Below are 13084 nucleotides of genomic sequence, written 5' to 3'. Positions count from 1 at the left end.
AAATATATATATTTGACCTCACATCAGGTACCACGAGGCCTTTACTATTGCACGACCTTTTGTCTGCCTCTCAATCTATCAGTCTCACTTAACACTCCAATTTCTCTCGATTAATAGAGAATTCAAAATTTAAACAATATTATAATTTGATTTGAGAGGGTAAATTTTGAAATGCATCTCTAACTATACTGAGGGTAACTACGGCACGTTCACTATTGCATGGCCTTTTGTATGTCTTTCAATCTATCAACCTCACTTGACACTATAATTCCTCTCCATCAGTAGGAAATTCAGAATTTAGACATTATAAATTAGAATTGAGAGAGTGAATTTCGGAACACATCTTTTAACTTTATTGAGGATACCACAAGGCCTTTACTATTGCACAACCTTTTTTCTGTGTCTCAATCTATCAACCCCACTTAACGCTCCTATTCCTCTCGATTAATATTAAATTTAGAATTTAAACATTACACGTTTTGAATTGAGAGAGTAAATATCAAAATGCATCTTTTAACTTTATTGAGGGTAGCTGCGAGGCGTTCACTATTGCATGACTTTTTATCTGTCTCTTAGTCTATCATCCTCACTTGACGCTCCAATTCCTCTCGATCAGTAGTAAATTCATAAATCAGAATTGAAAGAGTGAATTTTGAAATGCATGCATCTATTAACTTTATTGAGGGTGCTATGAGGCATTTACTATTGCACAAAGAGTGAATTTTGAAATGCATGCATCTATTAACTTTATTGAGGGTGCTATGAGGCATTTACTATTGTACAACCTTTTATATGTCTCTCAATTTATCAGTTCCATTTGATGCTCTAATTCCTTTCAATCAATAGTAAATTTAGAATTCAGACATTTTAAGTTCAGAATTGAGAGAGTGAATGTCGAAATGCATCTTTTAACTTAATTCAAGGTACCATAAGGGCCTTCATTATTTCACGACCTTTTGTCCATCTCTCAATCTATTAGCTCCACTTGACACTCAACTTCCTTTCGATCAGTAGAGAATTTAGAATTTAGACATTATAAATCAGAATTGAGAGAGTTATAATTTTGGAATGCATCATTAAACCACGAGGCCTTCACTATTGCACGACCTTTTGTCTCTCTCAATCTATCAACCCAACTTGACGCTCTAATTCCTCTCGATTAATAGCGAATTCAATATTTAGATGTTATAAATCAAAATTGAGAGAATGAATTTCGAAATTCAGAATTTAGACATTATATCCAGCATGACCGCTCTCCCGACTCCACCTATTCCATGAAATTCTTGTTCTTTTACGACATACCATAAATTGTATCATCTTGAACCATTTTATCTCAAAGAACCTATTAATGAATTTTAACACGTGATAGCATGTTAGTTAATTAGTTATCATTTTTCATTAGATTATCAATTAATATATATCAAGAAATCTATGTGCAATTAGCTTATAAGCAACCAAATAACTATGTAAAATATATGTTACATAGTTAGTATATAAAGCATAACATGTTGAGACATAAATGTCTCGTCTAAAAGATTTAACACTCTGATCAATTTTCAAGTACTAGAAATCAGTGGGAAAAAAATCACTTTCTTGTGAGTTGGTGATTTTTTTCCTCCCGTGACATAATATTCTAGGGGTGAAAAGAGATAATTAGTAGAATATAGGGTTTATCACGAGGCTTAAAAATTAATTTATGATGTCTCCATCACTGACGTTTGTCAAGTAAGCCATTTGAATTGATCATGATCTTCTTTAACTAATGAGACCTCACTCTTGTAGACTCACGTCTCATCTTATAAATTACTCTAGGGTCCCAAGTCCCGCATTCAAAGAACATTTCTTTCCTTAATCATAAAACTTCAACTACTAAGGCATTTTCACTATGTAAGAAAAATATTGTATCGGAGTTTTTGGAGTTCTAGAAAATAATAAATAGAAGAGTGGGTACATACCTGACGAATATATACGATAATTTTTTTTTTCTTTTGGAGATTGTGTGTGTTTTTTTATTGCTAATTTTTTCTGTATCGTTCTAATTTTATAACATTCAACATGTGTGCAACATGACACTATCCTTTCTAATATTCGATTTTATACTAAAAGGAATCATCTTATATATCTTACAGTTGATGATGATATTTCATAATTTATACTGTTGAAACACAATATTCAATGATTTTATAAATAATTCAACTTGTTCAAAGATTGCAAAACAAATAAAATTCTTTTGTGATTCTTAGAATCTTTTAAATTATATATGTTTGGACCACAAAATATATGAAAACATATAGACTGTATGGCACGTTGTTTGGATAAAAATCCTTACCTGCTAGATATGATCTTTAGGTCAAATTGTCAAAGATTATAAGTTGAATGGCATAGTATATAGTTTTAAAAAATAATAATAATAATAATGATATATTCAAACCTAAATCTTTGCTTGGGACCTCACAGAATATATTGGGGACTATTACACTTAACTAACAAATATACAATTATATCTTATTAAACACATAACATCTCTTGTGTCTCAATCAACTTATTATAATTTATAATTCTTCTAACTAAATCATGGAGATCTATGTGTGTTAAATATGTTTGTTTGTTTAGTGGTTGAGTCAGATTTTTTTTTTACAAGAAATTAAAAGATTTGAATTTATGACTTTAATCAAATTTTGAAGTCCTTTGGTCATTTTACTAGAATTTGAGGAAATTCTATAATTTATAATAACCAAAAAAAAACATTATCTTTTTTTAAATCTTATTTACACGATATAGTTATTCAACAAATGAGATTATTATCAATTGAACTCCCTAGTCTTCAAGCTAGCTACCTTTGCTAGTAAATATTTATTATATATAATGAAATATTTTCTTTTTATATATACAAATATTGATCGTTAGAATCTCAATAATATACACGAGAAGTTTTTTTTTTAGTGTAATGACGATAAAAGGGATTCAAAATTGTTTTAGGGCATGGAATCGATTGACTCTCAACTATTTATAGTACTAGCATTTTATGAATGTATGTTTATCCAATATTAATCTTGTGTCCGCCTCTATTTGTGTAAATTTAATTCATTACACGCCTTAATAGTAATATTTGACATATTCACACCATTCATACGTTTATATAAGGGATAAGGGTCTGAAAAATACCCAACTTTGGTTGGATTTGCTGTTGCGAGCAGAGGCAGATCCAGGATTCAGAGGCTGGGGGTGCCATATCATCTAAATGATAAACGGGTCGGTTCCTTCATTTTATGTTATGATTCGGGTTATTTAGTTTTTTCGATTTCTATAAATACATAGATCAAATATACATATTTAGTAATGTTTGTTTTCTTTTAATATTCTAATATTAAAGATATACACCTAAATAGTGTTTTTTAATATTTTTTTTAGGAATAAGATACTTATCCTCTATAACTTTGAGAAAACAATAGATTTTTCACCTTAAAAATTCAAATTTGTATACATCATTTAATACCATATAGTTGAGAAACAATAAAATATCAATCTACTTATCTCCACGCAGAATGACGTTAAGGATTGAAAGAACCTTTAAATTCAAAATCTTTAACATAATAATATTCATCATTTTAAAAACTTTTTTGACAAAAAATAATCTATTTAAATATATTTTTATTAATATTCTATGTAACGTTCAAAATTTAATATTAATCTGTAATTAATATAGAAAATCACGCAATACTCGTGTCAATTAAAGATATATAAATAAGCAAGGAGTAGCATAAAGGAACTAATTGAGGGGGGCGAGAAACTAAAGCAAAGACAAAAAAAAGGGAAAAATGCACAAGTACCCCCCAACCTATGCCCAAAATCCCTGAGACACACTTAACCTTTACTAAGGTCCTATTACCCCCCGAACTTATTTTATATATAATTTTCTACCCCTTTTCAGCCTACGTGACACTATTTTGTGGGCCCTGCGTGTGTTGACAATTTTTTCAAGAATAGTGCCACGTAGGCCGAAAAGGGGTAGAAAATTAATTAAAAAATAAGTTCGGGGGGGTAATAGGACCTTAGTAAAGGTTAGGTGTGTCTTAAGGATTTGGGGCATAGGCTGGGGGGTACTTATGCATTTTCCCCCAAAAAAAGAGAGGAAAAAAAGAGGAAGAACCTGCACAAACAAAGAATAAAAAAAAATAGTGTTGTAAGCGAGATTCGAACCCTCGATGCTTACAATGTAAAACTACATCTTTTGCCAATTGCACCATTGAACATATTATTCATTGGGTGGCAGATGTAGTATATACTCAATTTGTTAGACTTATACACATATACACACAAAGTTTTAACCAAGGCCACTGGGTGCCGTGGCACCCCCACCCATAAGGCTAGATCCACCCCTGGTTGCGATACTAAATTTTCATGAGGACCTATTACCTCTCTAGACTATTTAATACTTTATTTTAAACATATATATTTGCCCACGTAGACATAAAAAATAATGCAAAATTATAAATAGTAATGTGTCCACGTGGGCACATATATACCTTTAAAATGCACTATTAAATAATTTACGGGGGTAAAAAATATGGTATTAAATAGTCTAGGAAGGTAATAGGTCCTTATGAAAGTTTAGTATCGCAACAACAAATCCGATTAAAGTTGAAATATTTTTCAGACCCTTATCCCTTTATATAATAAAATTTTATGTCTTTTAATATGTCTCACATTAGTAGCATTAATTTTCAGGACCAATACTCCATATGATCACATGAATTTTATATATATATATATGTGTGTGTTTATTTTGTTCTACGTATTTCATTTATTTCCTCTTACTTTTGGTTGTTGGGACACTCCTCACAAATCACATTGCTAGACAAAACATTAATTGAACAGGCTGGATATGTGGAAATATATATATGCAAGAACCAATCAAATTCGAGTGCGATGAATTTAGCTGAATTCAATATTTTCGATATAAATATATATATACATGAAAAAATTTCAAAAAATTTAACAAAATAATCTAATTTGGAACCCATATTTTCAAATGTATGTATGATCAGGTCATCGATATTAAAAAGTAAGAACTTTAAATATTAAACTCGTTAAATTTAAATTCTGAATCCGTGATGCCTTAATTCATAGTTCTTAGATGCTTGCCTAGCTTGTCTTATCAAAGACTCTAGCTAGACTTGTAAAAACAAGAGACCATATTCAAATCGTTAGGATCTTATTTGGATTCACTTGTTTTTTTTAATTTTATTTTGGCAAATCTTTTTCCTTATGGTAGATTGAGACAATTCAAGTGTGAAATTATGAACTAATTTAAAGCAAGGAGAACTACAAGCTCATTATAACATATAATGAATTATTAGTTTCGATCTACGTTGATTTAGAATTTAAGTTCTATCTATTCAATTTTTAAAGTTTATAAAATGGTATAGTGTTAATTCATATCAACTATTTGTTCCAATTAGCAAGTTCCTGTCCATATTATATGTCGAAAATATTTGGTTCAGATAAACTAAGTTCCGCAACACTGATTCCACCTCTGAATCTACTACGAATGGAAATTGAATCACCATTTAAAAATTATTATTTTCCCACTAAAATGTTTAGAGCTATTCTGATCCCATAGATATTTTCCCACTATTTTGGTGAGAATCTATTTTTCACCATGCATTTTTATAGTGACTTGATTCGGTGAAAAATAAGTAGGAAAAAAATAATTTATGGTTTCAGCTTGAACATGATAGTGATTTAACATTTTCTTATAATTTTTTTTTATTTTCCCAAAAAGAATCTTTAGATCATGTTATACAATAGTACTGTGAAAATAAATCTAGAACATGCATGCACATGAAATTAAATATTCAGAAGGAAAATTGTAAGAAGAAAGTGTATGATAATAGACTATCTAGTGCTCTCTAACTCTTATTTTCTCCATGGTTATTAATTAGCAAAGATTTATTATCTCATTAGAATTGATCGGATAAGGCCTAGCACCCCTTTAATTGTTATAAAAATTACACAATTCTCGTAGTATTAAGAGTTAATTACATCATATCCCAACTCCTTTTTAAATTACAAAAATCCCTTAAAATTTAAGAATTTCGGATACATCACTCAACGTTCCGATACATTGTGTCCCGATATATTACTTTTGTTGATACAAGACACACATGTCCTGATAAATCGCTCAACGTCCCGATACATCACGTCTCGATATATTACCTTTGTTGATACTAGACACACATGTCCCGATATATCGCGTCGCGATATATTGTGTTTCGATACATCGGGTAAGAATGATGTTTCTGATAAAGGAAAATGGAAATTTTTGTATTTTTTTCAAATTGTAGAAATTTTTAAAGAATATGATAACATAAGTTGTGTATTTAAGTATTTTTTTTTCCTTAATTTTACTTATTCTTACTGTGAAATTAGGTTTTTTTACTTATTAACAAAAAACCGCTAGACAAATTGTCTATTGTATAGTGGTAAATTTTATTTTTTTTTAAAAAGGAAGTAAAAGATAGGATCAATTGAAAGTGATGAAATCTACATTGAAATTGACAAGAATATTGGTGGTAATTATAATTGCATGGAATTGACTTTTCATATTCATATGTTACATCAAATACCTGCAAATAAGATCTTACATTGAAGAAAAAAAAGATCTTAATATGAAGAAGGAAAATCATATTGATGTTTCTTTCAACTTTCCAATACATTTCCCTTCTCTAGCGTGTCAACTTTTTATTTGAAGATTCTTATTATTTTCTTATCCAATTAAATCAAAGATACTTGAAGATTTCATAAGATATTGAGTGTATAATTTTGGAAACTACTGTTCATATGTGCATACCTAGGCCTAGGGTGTTTGGTAGGAAGGAAACAATGTTTTTCATTAAAAAAAAGTCAAGAAAATAACTAGATTTTAAAGAAAAAAAATTGGCACTAGTAATTTTTAGTTTAATTTTTTCAATGAAAAATGTTTAGTTGTCATTGTCAGGGATATTTTAATTGAATCAGAGAAAAAAATATGTGCAATGGCTATATACAATATATTAGTGGAAATCTGTTTTCTATATTTTTTCGGTGAACTTATTTGGTGGAAATAGAGAAAAAAATCATATTTTATAACATAATTTTTTCATTGATTCCTGTTAGAAAAAACTTATGTTGCTAATAGTGAGTAAGTAAACAGAAAATATTATCCTAAAAACTCGTTTTCTTTCTTCTTTTTTAATACCTTTTGTCTAGACACGTAAAAAATTATTGATAATTCCGTATTTCCGTATATAATTTAGACAAATACTATAGATATGCAGTTGGGGATATAGGGGTGGTGGGTATGAGGCAATATAGGTAGGAAGGATATAATCAATATTAAATGTCACTCGTAAAACTTGAGAAATTATTTTTCAAAAATATTTTCTTCCGTATCGAACACACCCCTATTAATTATGACTATATCGTTCCTATATGTGAAACAAAGACCAAGTAAACTCAAAAGTACATACTGATAATAATGCTAGATGCTAGATGTTTGGTATTATTTCCACACAAGTATAATGTTGAAACACGATTAACTTAAATAGATCCAAAAATAATAATAATAAATTTATATTCATTGACATGTATTTACATAAGTTTTAACAATTAACAAAGCTTAATTAATTAGCATCACGTGCATTAATTCCCCTCATTATCTTAATCACTTTGCTATAATAAATTTAAATAATTTGGTGTAAACATTGAATATTGGAATGGTAACGAGAGAAAATGCCCCATTCCTCTATATTCCTAATAGTTATCAGATCCTCTTATATTTCAATCTAGTTCTATTCATGAACGCACCTGCAAGCCTTATCCCAACGACTTCTATGACAAGGTGACACAGAGGAGGCTCGAGAACTTGTTAAAAAAAACAACAAATGATCGATGAAATAGTGAAAGATGAAACACGTTTCCTAATTCCTTTAAGCGAGAAAGCTCCAAACAACTACGTACCATTTATCAACCTTATTCTGACACATACATCAATCAAAGATCTTGCGTATCGAATAATTAAAAAATCTTTGATTAATCATATAATGACAATACTATGAACAACATGAAAGAGGTGTTTATCCATCCCATGAGAAAGTTGTGACGTTTTTTGGAACATAAAGGCAAAAGAGCAATAATCACAAAAATCTTTTGTCCTTTCATATATCTTGCTCACAATTTTCTAACCCCCACCCCCCACTCCACCCCACCCCACCCCATGTGTAATATTATTTTTCCAAGATCTTCTAAATCTTGTACTACCATTATAAAGAAAAAAATTATTTTTTATTTTTACTTTTTTGCATGCAAATATTATTATTTTTATTATTATTATTATATTATTTCCCCTCTATATATGTCCTCATATCTCTCTCTTTTCTCTTCACCAAAAATCACCTACTTCTAATAATTTCCTTTTTTTTCTTCCTTCTATTATGGCTAAGTTTTTTTTATCCTATGGTTATAATCTTATTATTTTCTTTATTATTAGTCATTTAATGTCCATTTTAGGAAAGTTAAATCCATGGAATCCTTCAATTCCTTATGAAATTCTTTCACTTAATATTTCATCAAAACTTAGTACAAATTCTCATGATATTAAAGAATCTTCCAAAGATTTTGGAAAAATTATTCAAGAAATATTACCAGCTGCTGTTCTTTATCCTTCTTGTGTTAATGACATAATTGACCTCATTCAATTTTCTCATGACCTTTCTGTCCCTTTTCATGTAGCAGCCAAAGGTCATGGACATTCCATTAGGGGACAAGCCATGGCAAAAAATGGGGTAATTGTGGAAATGAGTTCTTTAAATAATAATAATAATGAGAATTGTGGTGTTAGGGTTTCTTGGGATTCGGGTTTAGGGTTTTACGCGGATGTTGGAGGTGAACAATTATGGATTGATGTTCTTCGTAGCACCCTAGAGTATGGCCTAGCACCTGTTTCGTGGACAGATTATTTGTACCTTACCGTTGGTGGTACTCTCTCTAATGCTGGAATTAGTGGTCAAACTTTCCGATATGGTCCTCAAATAAGTAACGTTCATGAGATGGATGTTATTACAGGTAAAATCTTACGTAGCACCTAAACATTATACTTTATTTTCCTCTATACTAAACACCTTAATGGTATCAGTAAAAGTCTCGATTCTTACTCACTCTTCCAATATAATAGAAAACTATATCGATATTTCATATATTCATAAGGGTCACATAAAGATAAAAGGTCTTTCTATTATTATTTTTATTATTATTTTATTGGGTATTTTTATGGAAAGTGTTTAAGTACCAAAAAAAAAAAAAAAAAGGAGATAGTCACTATCAATATATTAGTTAAGGTAAGAAATATATCATGTTTGGGGCCTAACTAATATAAGATTCTTTTAGAAAAAAGTTCACAATTTTTTTTTCTTTTAATATGTAAAAGTATGTGTCTAGTATCTATTTCATAGGTTGTAATGTCTCTTTTTCCACCTGGAAGATCTTGTAGGTAAGATTTTTCACGTTATACTAAAATAAATATATCACAAAAATCTAAACTTTTTTTTTTATCATAGAAAAAATTATCTATACTTAATTAATTGCAAGTGGCAGCTTTATATATACATGGTAATTTACTAGTGCATGCATGACCAAAAACATACTTTATATATTAATTTCCTTAAATCACATAATTAATTTGGGGAATAATAATAATAATATATTTTTAGGTGATGCATGCTAATATATGATAATACAATTAATTTATGATTTTTTTATTTTATTAGTATTATTTTTGTTGTGTTGACTCATGTTTGGCTGCAGGTAAAGGGGAATTAGTGACTTGCTCCAAAGATATGAATTCAGAATTGTTTTTTGGAGTTTTAGGAGGTTTAGGACAGTTTGGAATAATAACAAGAGCAAGAATTGTCTTGGATAAAGCACCAACAAGAGTAAGTATGACGGTATTTGATTGAGCACGAAATTTATGAAGAGGAAAAAGACTTTTAGAGTCGGTGAATCCTAGTCACCATCTTTATATGGTGTTTTACTTGTATGTTTTTCTGGATACGTCTTATAAATATATTTCTTTCGAACAACTAAGAGATCCATTCGAGGAACCTAGTTGGTATTGATTGAGCCTCTAGATAAAATACACTTATTTGAGTTAAATTGTTTCTAAATATTAAAATATGTCATTTTTCTTGAAATATATTAAAAAATAAAGAGTGTTACATAAAATAGAACAGACAAGTATTAGTTTAAAGATTTTTACTTCTATTTCTTACATATGCAAATATATAATTATGATTTTTTTTTCTTGTAGGTGAAATGGGTGAGAATGTTGTATGATGATTTCTCAAAATTCACAAAAGATCAAGAACATCTTATTTCAATTCATCATAATGGATTGGATTATGTTGAAGGCTCTCTAATGATGGAACAAAGCTCTCTAAATAATTGGAGATCTTCATTTTTTTCACCTTCCAATCAAACCAAAATTGCTTCATTATTATCCAAAAATAAAATTATGTATTGCTTGGAAATAGTGAAGTACTATGATGACCAAAATGCTAATACTATTGATGAGGTATGTATGTATCATGCATACTTATGTTTTTATTTATGTGATTCACTTTTCGAGATGATATACAACCACACATATATTCAGTCAAAGTGCATCATATAACTTATAAGTAGTGTGCATTGATTTTGACACTATCAATGTATTTTAACATGTTATTTTATTAAGAAGGTTCAGTATCTACTATATTTATGAGACTGACTTTTCATATACATTATAATTTTTTGACGATGTACAGGAGTTGAAGAAGTTGGTAAAAGGATTGAAGTATTTAGGTGGATTTATGTTCAAGAAAGATGTGAGTTTTGTGGAATTTTTGAATAGAGTTAGAAGTGGGGAATTAGAGTTACAATCAAAAGGAAAGTGGGATGTTCCACATCCATGGCTCAATTTGTTTGTACCAAAGTCTTCTATCATGCATTTTCATGCTGCTGTTTTTGTGGACATAATCCTCAGACAAAACAAGACAACTGGACCCATACTTGTCTACCCAACAAGTAGGAAAAGGTACTCTCAAAAACTATCTTTTCACCCCACCCCCCCACCACCCACACACACCCTTTTAATATAGACATAAGTAATAATATAGTTATAATATACTATTACCTTCGTCCACTTTTAATTGATATAGTTTTCTTTTTTAGAGTCAAACGATAGTAATTTTGACTAATATTTACGATATAATTTTTCAGCATATTGATATGCCAAAAAATGGAATCTATAATACTTTTCGTATAGTTTCTGAATATCTATAATCTAATTTAACTTTGAACATTAGTCAAATTGACTTTCGAAAAGTGCAATATGACAATTAAAAGTGGACAGAGGGAGTAGCATTCATTTTGTTTCAATTTATGTGATGTTATTTGATTTGAATTTTGATACAGAGTTTAAGAAAAATTGTAAGACATTAATCATAGATGTTTGTGTGGTTATAAACTATCTGATTAAAGGTAAAATGGACATTTTAAAATTAAATTGTTACTAAATATATAGATGTGTCGGTCATTCTTTTTGAGCTGACTAAGAAAAAGTGTGTTACATATATATTGAATATGAAGGAGTGGTAGAGTTTAATATATATATTGGGGAAGCATAATAAAAGTTATGAGTTTAGTAAAATTCAGTAACTTTGTTCTATAACTCTATATTTATATTAAGAAGTTTAGTTAATATATATAATATTTCTCTGTTTTAATTTATTTATTTTTGAAAATGCAGATGGGATGATAGGATGTCAACAATGATACCAGAAGAGGAGACATTTTATTGTGTGGGACTATTACATTCTTCAAGTGGATATAAAGAATGCAAGATTTTGGATAATCAAAATGAAGAAATACTAAATTATTGTGATAAAGTTGGCCTCAATATAAAGCAATATCTTCCACATTACAAGACAAAAGAGGATTGGATCAAACATTTTGGTAAAAAATGGAATATTTTTCAACAAAGAAAAGATCTATTTGATCCAAAGATGATTCTATCACCAGGACAAAGAATTTTTAATTAGCTTTTCACCAATAAATGGTAGGATATAAGCATAGGATATTAGCTTTTCAGAGTTGTTAAAAACAAGCATAGGGGTAGGGGGGAGGGGGGTTGTCTAGAAATAGTCAAGTTTTTAATTGTTTGAGTTGATGTATTTTAATTTTATTTTATTTTTGGTGTTTTGAAAGATAAATTAGATGATGTAAAGCTTTTTAGCTACCACTTAATTATAATATGTCAAGTTTTTTTTTGTTGATAAATATGATATAATAGGTAAAATAATAATGTTGATATATCACCTCCTAATTATTATAAATTATTCAAATGTTAGGAAATGAATGATACTTAATACTAAGAAAAAAATAGATATACAATGGTAAATTATCTCTTTTAACTTTTTATATTCGACAAGTAAAAGTACTGAACATTTATTTTTATTATAATGAACAAGTAAAACAAACGGTATAGATATTATTTATATTATAATCGGAAAAGGGTCAAAATTGCCCCTGAACTATGTGAAATAGACCACTTATATCCTTCGTTACATTTTGGGATAAAAAATGCCCCTGTTGTTATCCTAAGAGACCACAGATACCCTCAAGAGTTAACACCCTAAATTTTTATTGACGTGGCAAGCCACGTGGGACTAATCCTTCCACCTAGCGTTACCAACTAGGATTCACTACAAAAGAACTAGACTTTTAGCGGCAACAATAGTCGCCACAAAAGACTAGAAAACTGTCACTAAAAGTTTTTAACATTAAATTCTAATTTTGTGTTTTTTTCTTCATTGTTTTTAAAAAATAAAAAATGATATCTATTAAGTAGGAGTTTGAAGACACTGTATGTTTTATTTTTATGTCATATGTAAATGTATAAAATGTACAATGATGCATTAAATAGTAGGAGATTTGAATCGAGAAGTAATTTTGATGATTTTTCGTAATAATATTGTATGTTTTTAATATTGATATTGCAAGTTATTTA

At 29.2% G+C, this 13084-nt stretch overlaps 1 protein-coding gene across 1 annotated transcript; it reads left to right on the top strand.

Annotated features, from left to right (window-relative positions):
• The first annotated feature begins 8428 nt into the window (after positions 1-8428).
• LOC102577888 (cytokinin oxidase/dehydrogenase 2) lies at positions 8429-12287 on the top strand. Its single transcript, NM_001288472.1, is given in 5 exon segments — positions 8429-9105; positions 9844-9971; positions 10346-10609; positions 10842-11110; positions 11825-12287. Coding segments are annotated over 5 exon segments (1584 nt in total). The 5' UTR covers positions 8429-8474; the 3' UTR covers positions 12117-12287.
• Positions 12288-13084: the final 797 nt, after the last annotated feature.

This window comes from Solanum tuberosum, unplaced genomic scaffold (genome assembly GCF_000226075.1).
Source record: "Solanum tuberosum cultivar DM 1-3 516 R44 unplaced genomic scaffold, SolTub_3.0 scf00155, whole genome shotgun sequence".
NCBI lineage: Eukaryota > Viridiplantae > Streptophyta > Magnoliopsida > Solanales > Solanaceae > Solanum > Solanum tuberosum.
The sequence above is the reverse complement of the archived record's forward strand: the minus strand, read 5'-3'. Positions and strand labels throughout refer to the sequence as shown.